This window comes from Fulmarus glacialis, unplaced genomic scaffold, assembly GCF_000690835.1.
Source record: "Fulmarus glacialis isolate BGI_N327 unplaced genomic scaffold, ASM69083v1 scaffold37046, whole genome shotgun sequence".
NCBI lineage: Eukaryota > Metazoa > Chordata > Aves > Procellariiformes > Procellariidae > Fulmarus > Fulmarus glacialis.
Window position 1 is genome coordinate 1 of NW_009216873.1, and position 22512 is coordinate 22512.

The window sequence follows — 22512 nt, forward strand, 5'->3', positions numbered from 1 at the left end:
CGGGGCGGGGAGGGGACGACGGGCGGAAGCCCATTGCCTGGAGCGGCGTCTTGTGCGGGAAGTGACCGGGCTGTGGAGGGGTGCAGAATTATAGGCCGGGGACACCATATTTCTGCTTCATCTGGAAGACGCCCTCAGACTACAAGGCCCCGCTTTGCAGCGTCTGCATTGCGCTTGCAGCTGGGGAGTCAGCTATCCTCTGGGTCACTGCCCTGAGCTGGAGGAGCAGGAGAAGCCTCTGGGCTGTGCTTTGGCGTATGGTATTGATGTGTCCGGCAGCTCACAGCTCTCTGGGTGTCGCTGTAAAGTAAATGTGAGTTTAACAATGTTCCTGCCGGTTTAGTAACAAATGCCGTTGCGCAGGATGTAAAAATCAGCGACAAAAGCAGAAAATCAGATTATTTTAGGTGCGTCAGTTAAACAATAAAATAGGTAGGTGCTAGCACTTAGAATTTAAGCTACGATACCTGCGTGGGACCTTGAATCCCGTAACAACAATAGGGATACATTTGGTTTTGGAAGAAAATGAGGTGCGGATGACCTTCTGTTTTCTGGCAGTAGCTTAAAAATTGTTGTATTGATTTTTTTTTTGTTTTTTAATACATTCAGACAGCCAAGGTTGCTTTGAAAGGGGGTATCTGTATGGGTTAAAGCAGAGTTTAAGTGGCTTTAGTCTACCAAGCAGAAACCCTTTCTATTATGTTTGCACAAAATCCTGCCATATTCTTGACTAAAATGGGAGTAAGCTATTCAAGGGTAAGTAAGGGAGACCAGAAGCTAGATGTACCTTTACGAAAAAAAAAAAAAATTCCTGATTTCTCTTTTTATTCTGTTTAGTTCTTGAATTTGAACACGTTTATCTTGAAAATCTACCATGTGCTTCCATGTATGAACGCAGTTACATGCACAGAGATGTCATTACACATGTAGCATGTACTAAGTAAGTGTCTTTTTTTTTCCCACTGTATCTCATTGTCAGAGGTGTATTTTTGTATATGCTAGGAAGTTTTCATTGTAGAAGTTCTAATAATGGAAAGTTACTGTGTCCAGAGGTGGTATTTTAAGGTTTTTTTTGAAAACTAAGTGCGAAGGAAAAGGTTTACTGAGAAGCAAGATAAAAATTGTTTAAATAGACTAAAAGAGGGTATTAAAATTCTTATTGCCATGTGCAGTGTATATAGGAATAAGAGTAACTGACTGCATCTGAACAAAATATGATTCAGCAGAACTGCATAGATTGAGGAGGTAGCTTTCTTCTCTTTTTTTTATGTATATATGCACACTTACATTAGTAAATAGTAACTACTGTGAAACCAGACCTAAAATAGGAGTAAAATTTACCTACTCAAAAGGGATAGTATTATGTATTTCAGGCCGTTGACTTTTCATAGATTAATCCAGAGTGCATTAAATACAAGCATTAAAATACTTGTTTGCTTTTCTGGGAGTGGTAGTACCCATTCAGACAGACTGTCACAGTAATTTGTTTAAAGTTCATTCTCTACACAATGTTAATTATAGTGCAAATTACTGCCCCAGAGTGGTGTGGAAGTGCGTAATATGTGTATCGTTTTGTTTTGTCGTTTTTCTTTTGTGATTGTAGGACAGATTTTATCATAACAGCCAGTCATGATGGACATGTAAAATTCTGGAAAAAAATAGAAGAAGGGATTGAATTTGTTAAACACTTCCGGAGTCACCTGGGTGAGAATTTGCTTTTTCTTCTCTAAAGGACCTCACTTTTTCCTCCCTCTTGCTCTTAGTCATTTGAAGAGGGAGTGCAAATAAAGAGGAGAGGGGTTCTGGGATTCATTTACTGCAGTCAGGGATTAAATGATATCTACCTATCTTCCTTCACTCCCCTGTCCTGTTATGTTTTGCTCCCAAACTGCAGGAGGGATAGGGTGAGAATAAAACATGTGGGACTCCTCCTGCAGAGATCCCCTACATCCTTTGCGTTGCCTTGTGCCCTGCCTATGGGGAGAATGTCTAGGACATGAAGAAACTATCTGTTTAAAAATAAGTGAACAAGGTACATAACAGGGTTCATAAAATCCAGAGAAGTTTAAAAAGATGTTACTTTAAGTAAGGTTACCTTCATCCTGTATCCTTTTTTTGTTTTTTTCTGCTGTAGTATGGAAAAAAATGGTTATTATAATATGGAATTATTGCAATTGTAGAGTAAATTTTGCATCGTCATGATTATCAACTGAATCGCAATTACAAATTAATAATTTTAACCCAATTTTCTGAGTTAGTAAGTACACATGGCTTTTCTGTACTATGCTAAGCATTAAATAGGCTGGACAGAAAATGCGGTTCTCCTTGCTGTTAGAAATGATGATATGCCTGGTGGAAAAAACCAGTTTGATATGTAGACTGTTACAATAAGAAAAATATGTAATAATAGATATTAAAAGTACTGTTTCTTTTTAGAGTTGGAAAAAATGTTATGATGGGTTCTTGATCTTAACTATCAGCTTCTCATTATATACAGAAACAAAATGTGAGAACGAAGGCTACCAAGGAAAAATAAGTATTGTGAAAAAATTATGGAAGACTCAATTGCAGAGTAATTTTGAGTATTATGAGTATTATTAGACACAGTGTAATAGAGTTCTGCTGCTTTTTCTTTTTTGAGATGCAAGCTGAAGAGCACATAATTATTTACCATATCATAATAATGTTCTCAATTTTTTTAAATGAGCATTTTAAATGAAAGTAATTGCCATTATAATCTTTCATTTAGGTGTATGGTAACTAGTTCATTATCACGTACTGACTCTAAACAGTAATAGAGTACAAATTGTTGTTTTGTGGGGTTTTTTTGTTTGTTTGTTTTTATTATAGTCAGGTAGTTTTTTAAGTCAAAAAGGTGGAGAAACAGCTGAGAAACAGGTTTAAAGCTCTGTAGTTTTTTTTTTCCTGTGGAATATTGAAATGAAGGATGTCCCTTTCCCGTGTATTAATAGTATGTTAACTTTTTAAATAGGTGTTATTGAGAGTATTGCTGTTAGTTCAGAGGGGGCATTATTCTGTTCGGTTGGAGATGACAAAGCAATGAAGGTGTTTGATGTAGTCAACTTTGATATGATCAACATGCTGAAACTTGGGTAAGTTACTCAGTTCTTGAAAACGTTTGTTTGGGATTATAAGTGGGGGTTATTTTGCTAAGAGGTAAGTCAATAATTTGGGTTTTTTGAGGTTTTTTTCCCCCTCAGTCAAATGAAGCTGATGCATTATCCGAAATGCATCCAGTGGCTGGAGACTGCCTGACTGAATAGAAACATTTATGCCTCTGTATGCAACAGTACATGAGTGGAGTAGGTCTGTGCCTTTCCTCACTGTGAAATATTATGCGCAAAAATGTCTTGTTTCTCAAAATACTTAGCTAGGCATAATTTTTTTTTCTGTTGTTTGGCACTGAATTTAAAAATTACAGCCAACTAATAGTTCCAGTAGAGAAGGAATTTGGCCTTATGTATTGTCTTATTTGTTGTCATAGGGATAGAAATTTCCTTCTTCTTTTATAAATGTTGTTGTTTTCCTTAGTCTTGCTGTTGTAGGATTTTTGTAGTTATACAGTATCTAGCTAAAGAATCTGGGAGAAATAGGAATGAATGTTATTGGAATTATAACAATACCAGAGGAAAACGAGCCCCACCCTGTTACAAGGGTGCGTTTGGAGGGTTGGAAGATCAGTGAATGCTGTACCAAGAATGGCAGAAATACTGATTTTTCCACAAGCCTTTTAAAATTAGAAAACTTATTTCTCATAGTGTACTATTTGTTGCTTAATTGTGAAACTGAATAGAAGAATAAACTCAGAAGAAAAAAAAAGCTTTTCAGAATGCCTTATATTATCTGTTTTGCTGGTTATAGTTGTAGTATTGTACTCCAGATAACGTATTTAGCCTATAGGAATGTCTTGGCTGTCTGCTTTGGCAAAATTCCAGTTAGCCTTAGTCTTTTGGTTTTGCTCATTTTTTCTACTTAGCAGCCTTGTATTGTCACTACAAAATTGGTAAAATTATAGGGTGAAGTAAAATTAATTTAGTATTAAGAGAAACTTAATTTGATATTACAATAGAAGGTGCATTTTTCTGTTTGAGGATTCAGGGAAAACTGGGGTAGAATTTAAATCAATTTTGCTTCAGGGATACCCTGAGAATGCTACCTATAACATTTTTCTATAGTATGTTCCCTGATTTATCTTTAAATAGATTTTTTTCAACCTCAGTAATCAAGACCCTCCTCTCCCATACATATTTTTTTCAGAGGTAATTGGGTTTTACCTGAAGTGAATTCTTTAATGAAGAAGAGAGCAGTATACAGCTGTAGTATAAGCATTGTCCTGAATAGCCTTTTAAAAATAGTTTGTTGCTCTATCTTCTGCATTACTGTTTATTGAGCAGATAGTTTCTGTTGACCTGCCTGAGAACTTTTTCGTGGCTGCTTGCTCAGGCTTGCAATGGTTAATGTGGAATCATAAGTTCTGTGTGGTCTTTTCAGCTCACATTATGTTGCGTTGCCTGCTTTGATAGGTATATGCAGGTATGTTGTAGGGTTGATTAGCTTTGCCTCAAATTCTTCAGATCCTTTCAGTTCTAACTAATCTATACAGTGTGGCTATCTGCAAATCCCCATGCCTTATGCTTCCATCAATGATCTGGAGAAGGGTGGCTCTTTCTACAGGAACTTTGGGTAATGATGCATAGATCAATGGGACATCATATTAATTTATTTATGTATTTATTTGATCTTGTTCTTTCTAGTGAACCTGAGACAAAGTTCTGATTATGTTTCTCTTTATGAGAATCTTTACCAGACAGGCATTGAAAATCCAAATTATTAGTGTCTGTCATTTATCAGTCCTTCAGTATCTTTAGTTTGATTTGTGAAAGGATACTAAATACAAGTTTCCTACGGTGACTGTATCATTTCTTTGTGGTCTGTCATTTAGTTTCTGAGTTCTGGTTCTCAAAATCTTTGCTTACAGACTTTTTTAAAAACAGACATAACTTTTATTATTGGCCATACCTCTGGCTTCTTTTATTTGTAGAGTATGTTTTTGCTAGTAGTAAATGAGTTCCTTCCTAAATGCATTCAGAACACTTACTGAATATAGGGTGATTGTCTTAATTTTACTTATATCGCTTTTTGGTTTTGTTTTTGGGTGGTGGTTTTTTTTTTTTTTTGGCAAGACCTAGTTGAACTTTTCTGTTAAGCGTGTGGCAAAGATGCAGTTGTCTTCATTTCCGCTGAAGCATTAATCACTTAACAGATGGAAGAAAAATGCTATTGAGTCATAGAAGTTGAGTAGTAATCATTAATGCCACTGTGCTATTTAGCTGGATTTCCATCCTTATTCTTTTTTTATACCCACCTACCTTTGCTTTTTATCACAGCCTCTTGAAAAAACAATATGGGAGCAACAGAAATTGACCGAGCCATCCACTGAACTGTGTTGCTTGCAAAAGCCTGGTTATAACACTGTTGAATTTTAGCAAGACAAATATTAGCAAGACTAGTAAATAAAGTTCAAAATTTGCTTCTGATATTTGATTTCAAGTTTATAGCATAACTTGATTCTTATCTAAGTAACACTAGTCCTTATTTCTTGTATTTTTTGTTTGTTTGTTTGTTTTGTTCTCTTCTTCCACTCCTTGTTGCAGCTACTACCCTGGCCAATGTGAGTGGGTATATTGCCCTGGAGATGCCATATCTTCTGTTGCAACATCTGAGAAGAGCACAGGAAAAATATTCATATATGATGGACGAGGAAATAACCAGCCACTTCATGTTTTTGATAAACTCCATACATCCTCTCTTACTCAGATACGGTTGAACCCTGTCTACAAAGTAGTAGTGTCTTCTGACAAATCTGGAATGATCGAGTACTGGACTGGTACTCCTCATGAATATAAATTTCCCAAGAATGTGAACTGGGAGTATAAAACAGATACTGATCTGTATGAATTTGCTAAATGCAAGGCTTACCCATCCAGTATAAGTTTTTCACCTGATGGCAAGAAAATGGCCACTCTTGGGTCCGACAGAAAAGTTAGAATTTTCCGGTTTTTGACGGGGAAGCTCATGAGAGTCTTTGATGAATCTCTGAGTGTGAGTTTGGTCTTGCTTCTCTTTTTTTGAGGCTTTTTCTCTACTTACTTGAATTTACTTATCAGCACATTCACCTAAGTTATCATCTGTTTCTAAACCTGAGATTCCTTGCTATGTTTTTCTTGCAAAACAGGTTTTCCATGTTCTCTTCCTTGCCTCTTGTATTGCTTTGCCCCAAAATAAATTCTTACTGATTTATTTTAGTTACATAGTGAAACTGAGTTGTTGATTTTCATCTGTGTTTTCATACTGCTAGATTACTTTTTACTAGAAAGCTATTACAGAAAATGTCCATTTCAAATAACATCATAATAATGAATTAAATTTGTCATCTTGTAAGAAATTTGTTAGACAGCTACACACTTACCTTTCTTTGCCTAAGCCTAGTACTACAACATGCCTATTGGGTCATTCAAATAAAGGGAGTATTACTTGTATTTATTTTAATTCTTCACTTAAGTTTGAGTGGAGTAGTCTCACTTGAATTCTGTATTTTTTAAGCATGTGGATCAGTGTTTTGCTGAATCAAAAGTTTAAAATATGTTCATATAGTAGTGATTTTTTTTTTTTTCCTTTTTTTCTGTAGATGTTTACTGAACTTCAGCAAATGAGACAGCAACTACCAGACATGGAGTTTGGCCGACGTATGGCAGTTGAGCGTGAGCTGGAGAAAGTGGATGCAGTAAGATTAATTAATATAATTTTTGATGAAACTGGACACTTCGTTCTTTATGGAACAATGTTGGGCATTAAGGTCATAAATGTAGAGACTAACAGGTAAGTTCCAATGACAAAATATGTTTGTTTCAAAGTCTATATTCAGTCAAATTATAGTATATTTAAAACTTGGTATGACTGTGGGGATCTCTAATCTTTTTTTGTTGTTGTTGTTTGGGAGCCTTACATTAGACTGTAGATAAGATACTCCCATGCTTCGTAATGAGTCATTGCAGTTTAAAACTTAGTAAAATGAGTAGGAAACATGGCAAGCATATTTGTATGAAAAAGGTGTAATCAATTCATCTCTGGCTAACTGGATGTGATAAAATAATGTAAATGTGGATCATTCATTGGGAATTTATTATGTAAGGAGGCTGACTTGTAAATCATAGAGCAAGTTTGAATAGAGAGCATCATAAAAACAATTAGTAAAAAATTATTTTGAGATGTTTTGGAATTTTGCTTTGAGTCTTGCAGTCAGAAAGGAGACATTCTCTGACTGTGAGCTGCTAACAGTAGTTACGCCTTTTTACGTCTTGTACTTCAGGTGTATTCGTATCTTGGGAAAACAAGAGAACATCAGAATGATGCAACTAGCCTTGTTCCAAGGAGTAGCAAAGAAACATCGTGCTGCAATTACTATAGAGATGAAGGCATCTGAAAATCCTGTTCTCCAGAATATCCAGGCCGATCCGACAGTAATCTGCACAGCTTTTAAAAAAAATAGGTTTTACATGGTGTGTGTGGTTTCTTTTTAAGTAACTCCATTACTGTATTGATGTTTTCTCTGCATTATTTTTTATTTTTCTCCTTGCACCTTTCCAGTGTTTTTTGTCTTGAGTATTTGTGAACACAACTTTTCCAGAGGAGTCCCTTTAATATTACAAGTATATGCTAGAATTTTTAGCTTGAACTAGCTATAAATTGACTAGAAACAGCTTTAATTTCTTCATTATTGCTCAAGCAGTTAAATAAAGTTGGATGGTTTATTTATTATCGTTCTCAGAGAAGGTTACACGCTTTTGTTCTAGTTGAAAAAAAAATTAAATAAGAACATTTAAAAAACCTAACCAGATCTTATAGTGATAAAGAAACAATAATTAACTGTATGTATAAAATATGTAATAAAAATAATTAAATTCAGAGCAGCATCAGAACTCAGTAGCACCAAGGACATTATGGGCAACTAACACAGGAGTTATCTTCCTGTTCAGAATTTAGATTTTTAGATAAGACATAATGAATAAGCCAAACAGACAAACAATTCCAGAGTAGTTAGTAGTTGATCTGGGATGTGATCACCATAGAGGTTAGAGATCGGTAGGTCGGTTGTTACTTGTGCTTGAATTTGCTCGTGTTTTCCGTTGGAGCAAAATAGTATACTTTCTAAAGCTTTGTGTGGTTAATGTGTAGTATATAATGGAATATACTACTCTGAACGATTTGACAAATGAGGAGGAAAAGTTAGACAGAATCTGGAAACATTACTCACTGTTAGAGAAAACGTGACTGTATGCATGCAGAAAGATCAGTGATTGACATTTGTTATGTAAGTGTACTAAGGTGGATGTTCGTGTACTCGTATATTTATTCTGTGTTTTCCTGCAAGTACTATAAAAATTACGTTTCTGAGATTTCTCCTGTTTTGATTTAAATTTGCTGTTTGTCTATAGTTTTGTATTAATGCAGTATTGGAATAAGAGGATTTAGTTTGACTTTGTAGTGAAACTAAAAGTTTTGCGATGAAACCTGCCAGTTTTGTCTGAATATAACAGAACAACTTGATATTCTCCACTCTTTTTTTTTAAAGAAAAGATGCTGAACTACTGTGGACTTCCTGTTGAAAAGGGGAGGAAGTTTAAAGAGAACAGATTGTAAAAAGTTACTTGGATTTGCATGTAGTTTTACTGGCATTTGTGACTGTGGAAATGCTGGTAATGCACAACACGGAAATGCAAGGATAGACTGTCTGGATTCTCTTCCTACATTTCAAATCTAGTTGGGTGTTCAGCAGCTTGAATAATCACATTAACATCTTGGATGCAGAGCAGTGTGTCAGATAATGGCAAAAAAGAGAAAACCAGTTAACCTTCTGTTCTTTTGTTCTTCAGTTTACTAAACGTGAACCAGAAGATACGAAGAGTGCAGATTCTGACAGAGATGTATTTAATGAGAAACCTTCTAAAGAAGAGGTCATGGCAGCCACTCAGGCAGAAGGTCCCAAAAGAGTTTCAGACAGTGCCATCATCCACACAAGCATGGGAGATATTCATATCAAGCTTTTTCCTGTTGAGTATGTATTTGGTAGTTTTTCTGTTATTTCGTTTTTCCTTCCTTCTGTGCTTTTTTGGTGGCAGCATCAAAGACTTAGATTTCAAGCTAGGAATAATTCTTTTCTTCCCCTTTTTCTACTGTCCTTGTTTCCTGACAGTTTCTTAATGCATCAAGCTAGGAATGTGACTCTTGACAAACACAAATAAAGTAGGGTAAAAATAGGTCTAAATAACAGTTGAGGGCACAGGGGTTTTTTTATGTTTTTTGCTTTTATTTAATTATTGGTTCAGGGGGTTTATTCCTTTCTTTTGTTCTTTCTCTAAACGGCAGATGTGGATAGGTCATGATGCTCTTCTGTGTAAGCTACTATTGTAAAGCAGTGCTGTTTGATTCTGTCTTGAAAAAGAATGATGATGTTGGCAGCAGCAGTAGACTTGGCAGTAGGTCTGTGTAAACCAGAGGAATAGTAGTTTGCAACTTCCAAATGTGGCCATTGTACTACATTTTATAGTACTGCAGCTTCTTCAAGAGCAACATATAATTTATACCAGCATATAATATTAATGCTGTGTATATCCAAAACCAGGCATATAACTGAAAAAGTTTTATGCATGACAATTGCTAAAGTTATCATGTCAGCATGTCTCCTTTGTGTTGCTAATATATGCAAAGATTTTGTTACAAAACAGTAAATTTATATATTATATTGCTACACATTGAAACTTAAACCATTTAAGTGTAGTCTATGCTTTTCCAAAAACAAGTTCATGTTTTGTCATAAGCACAGGTAAAGCAACACCACCTCAATTCTACCCTGTAGGGCTGCTAGTCTTTTAAAGCTCTCTTCGCCAATGTCTCCTTGCATCATGCCCTAGTTTCTGGAATTCATAACTGTAGCATATAGGTTGCAGTAATGGTACAGCCCTTGCCAGTGAGTGACAGGCCAAGCTACATTATTTCTGACTTTTTTTTTTTAATTCTTATGGCAGTGTGTCACTATATTTGCGCACATAGTACTGCTAGGTGTTTCACTGCAATGGTTTGTATGCAATTTTAAATTAAATTAAACAGTATTGCCAGGCTTGGTTATTGTTAGGTTTGTGCTTTCTTGTTCTGGTATTTCCTCCCAGCTGAGCTTTGAATTTAAAATCTCTTTAAAATGAACGTGATTAAAAATTTAAAGAAGACCATAGAGGATGTGGCTGTGTATGCCCTTTAAATCTTTGGCCATGTGCTCGTGGAATAAAGTTGTGAATGGCTATGTACTGCTCAGCAAAAAATGTTCCTTTAGTTATGCTGAGTTAAACGAGAGGGTTTAGAGTATCACTAATGTTCCTTGTCACAGCTAAAGTAACTCTACAGCTATGGACTCAACTTGGCTATCTTCTCATTTGCTGGGAAAATGTGTTTGACTGCGTAAACCTGTCAGTGTAGATCTACCCTGGCTACTAATCCATTTTATAAAACTAGTGGAAGAGCTATCGCAAAGAATTTTCACTCTGGTAGAAAATCTCTCCGAAGTAAAAAAAATCAAGTCACAAAGGTGAAGGGGTTGGTTGTTTGGTTTTTTTCCCTTTTTATTCCACCTCTTCACCCTGCTTCCAAACAATGTTTGTGAGTAGTTTCAGAGGAGGATAACTGACACTGCTGACTGCAAGTTCTAGAATATTAAAAAATTGTATTTGTAGATTTTACTTCTTGTATGCAACACTGGACACCTTAGATACATAGTTTAATAGAATTATAGAGGTAAAAGAGTGAACAGCTTTCTGCTTATGGAGCATACACTCCGTAACTGATTTTGTAAATAAACTATGTAAGTAGAAAGCTGGGGAAGGAACATCTAATCAGTAGTGCCTTGGATGAGGCTGTGAGGAAATAGATTTGGTTCTGGTCTGTCATGGTTTAACCCCAGCTGGCAAAGAAGCCCCACACAGCCACTCATGCACTCCCCCACAGTGGGATGGGGGAGAGAACTGGAAGAGTAGAAGTGAGAAAACTCGTGGGTTGAGATAAAGACAGTTTAATAGAGAAAGCAAAAGCCACGCATGCAAGCAAAGCAAAACAAGGAGTTCATTCACTGCTTCCCATTGGCAGGCAGGTGTTCAGCCATCTCCAGGAAAGCAGGGCTCCATCACGCGTAACTTGGGATGACAAACATCGTAACTCTGAACGTCTCCCCTTCCTCCTTCTTCCCCCAGCTTTATATGCTGAGCATGATGTCACATGCTATGGAATACCCCTTTGGCCAGTTGGGGTCAGCTGTCCCAGCTGTGTCCCCTCCCAACTTTTTGCACCCTCAGCCTGCTCACTGTGGGGTGGGGTGAGGAGCAGAAAAGGCCTTGACTCTGTGTAAGCACTGCTCAGCAGTAATGAAAACATCCCTGTGTTACCATCCTTGCTGCTGCCTTCTTGTATAATCATAGAACTTCATACTCCTCTCAAGTTTTTTTCTTTCCAGGTTTGAGGAGGTGGGGATTTGGTTTTTTTCCTTATTTAATGAAAGCCCCTTGTGCGCTAAAACACTGTTCAGTATAACTGGGTCTTAGTCTCAGCTGAAATCTTTACAGCCTTGCCATCATAAAATTAAATACTTATTGTAGCCTGTATTTTCTGTTACGTGATCTTAGGTGCCCCAAAACAGTGGAAAACTTCTGTGTGCACAGCCGAAATGGTTATTACAATGGACACATATTTCACCGTATCATCAAGGTAACTTATAAAAAGTTAATTTTTTGTTGATTTAGATAATGTAGCTTTGTGGTCAGTCCTCTCTGTTACTGCTTTCATCTCCCTTTTGCGCAAAGGGTTTTTGGAATGGCTTCAGAGTTCCCTGTAAAGTCTGAACAACTCTGAGGTTCTGAACAGCTTTATCACTTACTGAAGTTGTTTAGTAGTTGTTCTGCAACTGACAAGGTGGAAGAAATCTGAAAATTGAGAGAAAGATCAATTCAGCAGTCGTGCTTGAATTAAGACTTTGTTTCATGTCAGAAGGCATTTCTTGTAAGGCTTCTTATTTATGTTGCACCAGAATCAAGCTGATACAGCCTAGGTGCTTGCAGAAGGTACAGATAGTCAGGTTTTTGTCCTTCACTAGCAGGAACAGTGATAAGCTTGTTTTTTCACAAGTACTCAATTATCACTTAAGGAAACCCTGAATGCTTCGTCCCTTATCCACAGCATTTTAACACTTACATTTTGTTGAAAGGTTTGAAGCAAGTTTGAAAAAAATGTCACCTGGCATAAACCGCTTTTGCTTATTTATTCTGTGCAATGATGTAGTAACATTTAATTCCTATGCAGGGTTTCATGATTCAAACTGGTGACCCAACTGGTACAGGAATGGGAGGTGAAAGTATTTGGGGAGGAGAATTCGAAGATGAGTTTCATTCAACTTTACGACACGACAGACCATACACGCTCAGCATGGCTAATGCAGGACCAAATACCAACGGGTCCCAGTTTTTTATAACAGTAGTGCCAACTGTAAGTAATACAAAAAGCCAGATAGTAAAAATATTTTTTTTCTGATGGAAAAAGGAACACACTAGGACTATCTAAATAATGTTTTCTTGTTATTTTGCAAATAAATGCTGCACACAATGATGTATACTGTGTAGGCTTCACTGAAACCGTCTGTTAAGAAATAGAAATGTATTTTTGTCAGTTGTGATCAAGAGGCCTTTTGCCTTTAATTGGAGTAGGGGCGATAGCAAATTCTTAGTAAATCAGACATGTTTGCGATTGTGTATTACTAGAGTATTTTAGTAACTTGATGGAAATCTAGCTATTGCTTAGATTGTTTGAAGTCTTTGGATATGGTGCCAGGATGACTCCTTAATATTGCCTAATTATAGCTATACAAAGAAGCCAATATTCAGGTTTGAAGACTTCCTTTCATCTGTGTACAATTTCAGAGCCAAAAAAAAAAATTTTGGTATGTGAATCTTAACAGATACAAAACAAATCCTTAAAGGTAACACTTACAGAAACTGCATTCTTACACCACTTATTTCAAAATCATGCGTCTTTTTTTAAAAAGCACCCATCTACCATAATTTTGAGGCTTATTAAGTTATATTAGTGCCTATATTCAGATTGCTAATTGGGCATACTGTATGACTGTGACTTTGACTTAAGTAGTATTCTGGACTGGCACTTACAGTTCAGCTGTGAAAATACCATGAGATAGAGAGACTGAAACAGCATTTCTGTGAACTGAGAACACACTTTAAAATAAATGATGAAATGCTACTGCATTGCTAGAACTTGACCTCTGTAGTACTAAGAAAACGATTGAAAAGGCGAGTTTAAATGCATACGAGTATGTATTACCTGCACTATAATATTTACTTACATGCTAATATTTACATGGTGTTAAGTTTCATAGTCTGAACATAAAAAATGTATATCCATGTTCATTTATAAATTCTAAGTCAGTCTCTTTCTGGTTTGGTACCTAACCTACATGCTGCTTTCTATTTTAATACGCTTTTTCTTTCTCCTCCTGTGCCCGCAAACAGCCATGGCTAGACAACAAGCACAGCGTGTTTGGACGGGTGACTAAAGGAATGGAAGTTGTTCAGAGAATCTCAAATGTAAAAGTCAATCCCAAAACTGACAAACCCTATGAGGATATCAGCATCATTAATATCACAGTGAAGTAAGCTAGCAGTTGAAGGTTCCAGCTTAAGCAGAAAAAACTCAACACCGTGGGACCCAAAAAGGGACCTGTAAAGAACAGAAACATTTTTGATAATTCCAAGGTATAAGAAGTTCCAGGACAGAGCAATCACCAGTTCTACTATTTTTAATGTACCTAAAGTGCCCTAAGTCTGTATTTCTAGTAACTTTGTATTTTACAGTAAAAACATGTGCATGTTTCTTACAAAGTCTGCTGTTTTTCTTGCATCTCTTCTATGCAAAACTGAAGATAAAAACCCACAATGATAGTGTTTATAAAATAGGATCAGGGTATACTTTGTAACTTTTTCAGGTTTATTTGCGTCTTTCATATCTAGTAAATCCTTTTCACAGTATTGAAATCTTTGACAGAGGAAAATGTCAGTAATTCTAAGCTGAGTAACCTCTTCAATCGTATGTAAGTACATCAGTAATTAGATATTCTGGTAACTTCATGAAATGAGATGTGATGCATGCTAATCAGATTCAGTCCCTCAAAAGCTGCTACCATTAGGAAGCTTATCTTTAGTAAGATAAAGAAGTATCTTCAGGGATCAATAAGAAAAATTCTACAGTAAGTTAAATGTAGCACACCTCTATTCTGAGATGACCTTAACACACAAAAAAAGGCAAGTTTATTAAAATTCACTCTCAAAGTTTCAGGTACTTTTATTGAAAAGAATTCATTTTCTGGGCAACTCAAATTGCAGCAGCTTATGAATTGTTTCCACTAAAAGAGCCCTTTCTTTCAAGAAATCTTTACGTAACGTCCACACCTACTCCCAACAGTTCAGAATAAGAACTATCTCAGAATAAAACCCTCATGTACCACCACATAGTCCACAATAAATTTGAGGGGAGCATACAGTAAGACCATATCAAGTGATAAAACATTATTTTTCAGTTAGCCTAGACATACTGATTTTGAATTGAGATTCTTTAAAGAAAGCCACAACAGTCACTGGATATTGCATTTACTCAATTTCACAATTAAGTCAAAATCCTATGAAAAGTTACTCAGTCTTTTCAAATAATCCTCAGTTAGTAATGCTTGAGTGAGTTCTAGTCGTGGAAATAGTCCAATTACATATTGCATAAGTCAGTACACTAAAAACTGAAGTTCAGTAAAACTGGTGAAACAAGCTTAAATTTATAACTGAAGCAGTTTATATGCAGTATTTATAATACAAATAAACCTCTTAGTGTACCTGTTTACACTGAAGAGTTCACAGACTAATGCAACACTTTCACAGTTACTTCAAGTCATCTTAAATAAATTCCATTTAAAAACACTTTTATGGTAGCATTCCATGTGTCACAAGCAATCTTTTGTACTCAAAAATACACACGAGTGACAATTTTTCCTCTGCCCTCAAATGTAATGTTACAAAAAATCCAAACTGGTCACCTTGAACATTTTAAAGTAGAAGTAGAACTATACTGAGAGGCATGTATAACTGAAGCGTAAGCCAGCTAAAATAAAATTACAGAATCAGGATTTTTCTAAAGCATGCATGCCTTCTCTGTTAAAAATATTCCAGGAAAAGGTATCTACCATGCTTAGCAGAACTTGTTCCTATTTTGAAAAGAGCTATGAAGGGACAGTCAGCCCCAACTAGGTCTGGGATTGCTCTGCAGTATGAGCTAAGCAGATGTTCAAGTCAGAGCAGCCAACTGTATATTGTGCAAGAAGTTACAGGCTGGGAAGGATGAACAATTTTTAGTTCAGTAGGTGCAAGAAAACTCCTTTCAGTCCATTGTAAACTATTTCCAAATTTATCAGGTTGTCTGAAGAAAGAGTAAATACCCCTTCTCAGTACCTATGTACATATGTAGGCATTGAAGCTCATTTCTCAAACATTTAACTAAAGCTTAGTGTTCTTTCAGCTACTATTCAAGTCATTAGACTTGCTGAATCTGAAACTGCATTTAACAACCATTTACATGAAATTTAAGTAACAAGAGAAAACTACAAATAAGTGTCATTATGAGGAAGTAGTTATCTTAACTGCTTCCTCTTAAAGAAAAGTGCAAATATACTATATTATTTGTTTATACATTCTTGGCTTTACCTAAGGTATGTAGTGGGAAAACATCATAAAATTGATAATACTACAATAAAAGCCATAGCCACAGATAATAGCATGTATTTTCTTTGCCAGGTGCGGTTCAGAGCTTTCACAGGTAAACACGCTTTTCAGTGTGGCAAAAATATCTGTGAAACATCTGTGAAACAACACTGCTCACTCCCACTCTCTGGTTCTCCCAATTCACCTCTACTCCAGTAAGAAAAGTGATGATACGCAGTTTTGATCTGCTGGCCATGCTCTTCGTAGCTCCTCTACCAACATGAAGAGGTCCATGGCATGGCTTCTTCAACTGGCAATGGCTGTGCACTTAAAGAGGAGGGCAGAAGATTCTGGTGTGCGTATCAGACAGATAAAATTGTTAGCAGAGTTGCATGTGCAGCAGAAAAAGAGACATCACCAAGTCGTTGCAACCTTCTCCAAATTTAAACAGCACTACCCCCATATTTCATGGGTTTGTGAATGAGTAATCTTCGAAAACAGAGGCACTCGTGACAGTTCCATGTAGAAGATACAGAAAGAGTTGAAAATCTAATTATGGAAGGTTTATATCACATTTTACCATCTGTTCTTCTAAGTAAGAGTTATAATTAGTGTACACTGCTTTTACATTGTGTTATTTAATATTTTAAGGCCATTACCTTAATCTGGAAGCATGACTTCTACATAAAAGTACATAGCTGGATTGACATTACACCACATGACTTCTTTAAGAAGGTTTTTTTTTTTTAAACTTCATTTGACTTCTCGAGGAGTAGGTTTAATCTCTAAAGGCAGATTATGTCCTCAAGCATGCACAAAACACTTTCACCTCAGTATCACTATAGTCTGTCCATAAATAATTTAGCAGTGTACAATTAACAAAAAAACCCAACTAACCCCTCCCCCGCAACTAGAAAACAACTAGCTGAACAATGCCACAGCCCCCTGGCCTGGCAACACTGTTCCCCAATCTCAGTTTTCTTTGCCCAGTTATGCTGCCTTCCGGTAACAAACAGGGAAGCTAACACATAATGGGGGAAACATTTTCTTGTTGTGGTGTATTTGCCTGTAATTTTCAATGTCACCTTTAGATGAATGCATTCTTTAGATATTAAAGAGTAGCACCATTTATTTCTGACTAATAGACAGAGCTAGCTAATCTAATAACTTGAGATGGATTTTGAAATAGTTTCCTGGGAAAGTATTTCTAAACCACTCAAAATTTTTCTGACTCTAATTAACTACTGTAACCTTGTTATAATTATTAGATGAACTCCAATGCATGTTTTATTAGGGAAGAATTTTAAATTGTAGCAACCTAATTTCACCAAAAAGAACCTTCAGGCACCCTTGTAACGAGCCCATTCCATTACTTGTAAATGTATCAAATTTCAAAAACACTATAATGGCACAAGTTTACTGAACCAATTATCCAATCTAGGATAAAGGCTTGTATTTTTCTGTAACCACCAAGTTAAAGTCCCCTCTTCAGACAGCAGACCTAGCTACAACATCCTAAATCGTGCAAACAAAACAAAATAGTAAACTACAATCTTAAATTGCAGCTGCTGTAAAGTTAAGCCACATCCAGGACACCAGCAGCCACTAACTGCCTTGAAAGCCAGTCCAATCCTTCATAAAGTCCTGTACCACTTCGGGCATCACAACCCTGAATGTACCAGCTACGGCCACAGCAGAGTTTGTGGAGACTCAGCAGTTCTGTGATTTCTTCCACTGAAAGCGCACCTGCTACATCCTGCAACAGAATCAGATACAAAGACTCAATTATTCGTCTGAATTATGTTTGTATCTTATTTTTAACCAATGGCTTCAACTGACGCTACACATCACTAAAAGCTTTCCAAACACAAAAGCCAGATAAAACAGTTATACATTTATTACTTCTTACCATAAAACAAAAACTGGTCGCTGAATGTACTACGCACTCTAGCACCACTTATTTTACCAGCATTAAACATAAGGAAAACAGCTCCATTTTATGCTTTCCACATTACCATTCCCTACCCGTAGCAGAGGCTTCAGAAAGGTGGAATTTGATACACAAACTGAGGAAAAGAGTAACAGTGAAAATAACCACAAGTACCTGTTTATTAGCAAAGATCAAGAGTAAGGCGTCCCGCAATTCCTTCTCTGTTAATAATTTTGCAAGTTCACTGTGTGCTTCACTGACCCTGTCTCTGTGACTGCTATCAACAACAAACACCACCGCTATGAAAGAAAGAGAGAAATGTTTTACACACATTCAAATATAAACTTTGTAAAATTAGCTTTCAACTTCTTTTCTTCAAATTCTTTTTTTCTAGCAGTCTTCTATGTGAAGTTTATCAGCAGAGTGCAACTTCAATTTCAAATCCAGGAAGACTAAGAAACGCCTTACAATACCTCCACACTTTTAACAAAAACCTAAATTCATCCTAAAACAGGGAAAAAAAGTCTGAAGTTTTTTGCCCAGTCTAACATAAAGGCTGTGATATTTTAACTACTTAGGTCTAAAACCAGATTTACTATGTGTAGATTGAGTATCTCATTTAAACCATTTCTTAATCCATTTATACTCAATCAACTCCCATACAACTGTTCTAGTTTCCCTTAACTGGCTGTAAAATCTACAGGTTCAGCCAAATCGGCACAGCTTCCTTCAGCTACAGACTACACAATCCAGAGAAGATTGCCATGGTCCTGACACAGCAGCAGTAGATTTTACTATCCACTACAGAGAGTAAGCAAGATGCCAGAAAGACAGGACAGAATTTAAATCCATGGTTTTTGCAATGAAAAAAAACGCCAACACCAAAACTAAACAAAACTTACTGCAGGGATGCACCAGCTTAACTGCTTAGACTTTCTCTCCAACATAAAATTCTTCAAGGCAGACATGATCCCATATTACTGGTGTTTACACAGTAAGTTTTAAGAGGACAACAGAAATCCCGAAATAAAATTCTTCTAAGTTTGAAAAGACGAACAACTTTAAATGTTAAAGTTGGCAATGAAGGCTGAAATAATGCACAAAGTGGAACACATAAACTGAAGTTTGTCATTCCTAAGTATTTCAGATAATTCTGAATAAATGAGTGAAACCCCTGTCTAAATTGGAAAACAACTATGCATGATTTACAGAAGGACAGCAATGAATTTCTAAGTTGGCACCATTTAGATCAATATTTTCAGAATCAGTAAGCTAGTCTATGACCATATATTACACTGCAATACCAAATCAGAAGTTACAGAACTTTGTAGAATTTTTTAAGTTGCCAACTAAAGGCTCCTGAAGGCTGAGTATTTTCATTTAAAGTGCTATTTAAATTTTATACCTGGCAAGTACTACTTCTCACTATGCAAACTTTGGAACGCTGCACCTTGTCTGTTGTCAACTAGAACCAGTTTAACAGATTCTGATTTTATTTGGCTCCATGAACTGTCTGATGGATTTATGGAGAATGAACCTTTATCATGCAGCAGACACTATGACCAACTGGATTAAAATTTCTTAGCTCATGAATCTAGCAGCTGTACTTTGCATTAGATGAACAATTTTCTGCAGTTATAAATTATTCCTATTAATAGACTTTTTGGCTCTGAAATACAAGCTAGAAGACAAAATACAGTTTAAAAGTTGTATTAATCTCACCTTGTGTATTGAGATAATAATGTTTCCACAAGGGCCTCAATTTGTGCTTCCCTCCTACATCCCAAATAGTAAACTTCAAATTCTTGTATTCTACTGTTTCAACATTAAAACCTAGAATAAAAATATTGAAGTTTTATAGTCTTGTTCTGTATGAATATAAAATAATCAAATTCTACAGATAAGTCAACATTCAGAAAAATCATTACATTGAAATTGTTGCTACTAACCTATTGTTGGAATTGGCTGCATGAACTCATCTTGCTTTAACTTAAACAAAATAGTTGTTTTGCCAGCTCCATCTAATCCTAGAGTGACAACCCGAATTTCCATTTTTGGTCCAATATGTACCCTGTTGTCCTGGAAGAAACAGCATACACAAAACAAGAGCAAGTTTAGGAAACTCAAATTAGAAAACCCTTATGTTTAAGATACTTATCTGGTCACTATCTGTAAAGTGATTAAATGGATGGACTCCAAAAATACAAGGCACCATCGCCAATCACCTCCAGGCAATAATATAAACCAAAACATCCAATAATCTCTGTAGTGAACCTGTAACTTCTGCCTGAGTTACCACATACCTTTCAGGAAGACAGCCAATCTCATGCTAATATGTCTTACTTGATAAAATTTCAAATTCTTTCATCATTCATGGCTCAAACCACATGAGGAGTTGTTTGTAGCAGTTACTTGGAATTCTCTGAAGAGAGAACTCTTATTAGTTTTCTAGCTTTTCCACTATGTTTTGTCACATTATTAATGCCCCCACATACAGAACTATTTTGTTGCTGGAAGCTCCATAGCTATGCCTCTTGACCTCAAGCCACTTCCAATCCTTTCCCACATTACAACAGCAACATTATTAGCATTAAGAAGTAATCTGAAATAGTGAAGAAAAATAAACAAAAAACCCCCCAAATCTTGCTTGGAGGCAAGGAAAGAGAATCAACTTCCTATTTGTAGTTTAGACCAAGCTACCATGAGTATTGAACGAGCTGACACTAACAATGCGATCAAGTGGTATTACTAATATAAAGCAGAAAACTGTAAATTGCAAAAAAAACCCCAAAAGCTAAGATTACTATGTATCCCTGAAACATATTTTGAAGTACTTAGAAATGCTACCTTGATGAAATACCAGAGTTTCAAACATCAGAACTATGTGGCAATACATTTGTTTTCTTGCAAAATCCAGACAGCACTGTTCTGGGCAAGCAATACACAAAAACCTGTGTCTACCCCACACAGCTTTTTATTTCTTCTTGCATTAGAAATACTATTTATTGAGTGCAAAAATGCTACAACCTTTCCTGGTACAAGACAAACGTGCACTAGTATGACTGGAGATATAAACATCTACATCATGCGACTTGAAAGACATATACATATATATAAATACACACACACACAGAGGATCCATTATATAGCTGGATATATGTCACTATGACATGCAACTCCATTCTCCTCTCTGTCACAGGTGAAGTATCATACTGCCAGGATAATCAATACAGATTAATTCAATGACCTTATGCTATTGCAATCTCCAAAGAAAGTAAAAACACCTCGAGAAATTGCTTTCAAAAAAAAAAAAGAAAAATTATGCAAATACCACAATGCAAAAGTCAGCAACATCACAGTTGTAAGCGTAAGAGTCGGATCAAAGGTCCACCTAATCTAGCACATTGTCTGAAACTAGGTAGAGATGGATACATGTGAAAGCGAGGAACAGGGAAAGCACATAGTGATAACTCCTCTAAATACCATCTCTGTGTCTACCAGCTTGCAGCTCGTGGACTTACTGAGCCGAAGTGCGGTTTCTGCAACTAACAGATCTTGATGTATTATTCATCTATGAATCTGTCAGAAGATCTTTGGCATAGAACTCCACAGGGTAACTATTTGTTGTGAAAAAATGACTTTATCTGAATCTGTACAAGCTGAGCAGTTTCAGCACTACAGCTTTGATACTACACAAGGCAGATGCCCCAAAACCAAAAGACTAACTGAGTATTTGAGATTTGGAAAATAAAACATTGAGACTTACTAGCTTTTTAATACATTTGCTCTAAGTTCTAAATTTTTTGATTCAGAGCTGAAGTTGCCAAATTCAGTGACAACATTGCAACACAGCATGTTATCAGAAAGGGTTATCTCCTGGAGAAGAAAAACCTGTGGGCAGATTCTTGACAAGGCAAAGAGAAAGAACACAAAGAATTATGCAAAAGGCACTGAAGAGTCTAAAAAATGCCATGCCTCCAGCACCCTCTTCACACTCAAGCCTCAGTTCTGATTTTGTCTAAAATTTCTGGGGATTAATCTCCCCAGTTCTTCTCTGTGCCTGAAAGGAAGAAGGAAAGAAAAGAGGCAGCTCTGGATAGAGACGCTAAGTTTATGGGTTTCTTGCTGGAGGCAGCACCCTGGCTATGGCCAGAGCTTGCTGACTGTGAGCCAGCCTGGCCATCCATCCTCTCAGGGCTCCACCAGAAGCACCAGTCACCTCTACAGCTCCCACAGCTGGAGGGCAGAGGCAGCGCTGGCTTGTGCGCTTACAGCACCAGGGAAATGGAGGACATGAATGATTCTCAAATTCAGCCATCCTGTTGCAGTTTGCTTTCTGTAAGGTTTAGAATGAAAACAGGTTGTTCTCAGTACGTTTGTACTCTCTCAGAAGAAATCAAAATGCAATCTGTGACGGACACTAAATTTCCACTTCTTGTGTGAGTAGATCTGTCGCTTCAGGAAGAACCTTGCAAGAAAAGTTTCTACTCAGAAAACAATGTGTAGCACCTGTAATACGAGTCAGAAAAAATTGACTATTGATGATTACAGCTAGAAATTGACAGATAAAAAAAAAATCTCTGCATCAAGTATATTAGCACTTTTAATCAAAAATATTATTTTAAAAAATCTGGCCAGTAAAACCCCTTAGTGTCTGCATTCCTGGCAGGTGCCAGGTGAGGTGCAGCAAGCAGGATAAACCCCCCATAATCC

The 22512-nt window shown here is 36.5% G+C and overlaps 2 protein-coding genes across 2 annotated transcripts; one reads left to right on the forward strand and one right to left on the reverse strand.

The window, feature by feature from the left end:
* The first annotated feature begins 839 nt into the window (after positions 1-839).
* On the forward strand, positions 840-14005 carry PPWD1 (peptidylprolyl isomerase domain and WD repeat containing 1). Its single transcript, XM_009579457.1, has 10 exons — positions 840-940; positions 1604-1704; positions 2993-3113; positions 5676-6123; positions 6710-6900; positions 7391-7580; positions 8955-9136; positions 11748-11829; positions 12421-12603; positions 13641-14005. The coding sequence occupies exons 1-10, from the start codon at positions 885-887 to the stop codon at positions 13782-13784; spliced, it is 1698 nt and encodes a 565-aa protein (XP_009577752.1). The 5' UTR covers positions 840-884; the 3' UTR covers positions 13785-14005.
* Positions 14006-17294: 3289 nt separating this feature from the next.
* Positions 17295-22117, reverse strand: TRIM23 (tripartite motif containing 23). The gene is made up of 5 exons (XM_009579459.1): positions 21938-22117; positions 19749-19878; positions 19522-19632; positions 17974-18098; positions 17295-17625 (listed from the first exon to the last, which is right to left on the reverse strand). Exons 1-5 carry the CDS (start codon positions 22115-22117, stop codon positions 17446-17448), a joined length of 726 nt encoding a protein of 241 aa, XP_009577754.1. The 3' UTR covers positions 17295-17445.
* Between the last annotated feature and the right edge of the window lie 395 nt (positions 22118-22512).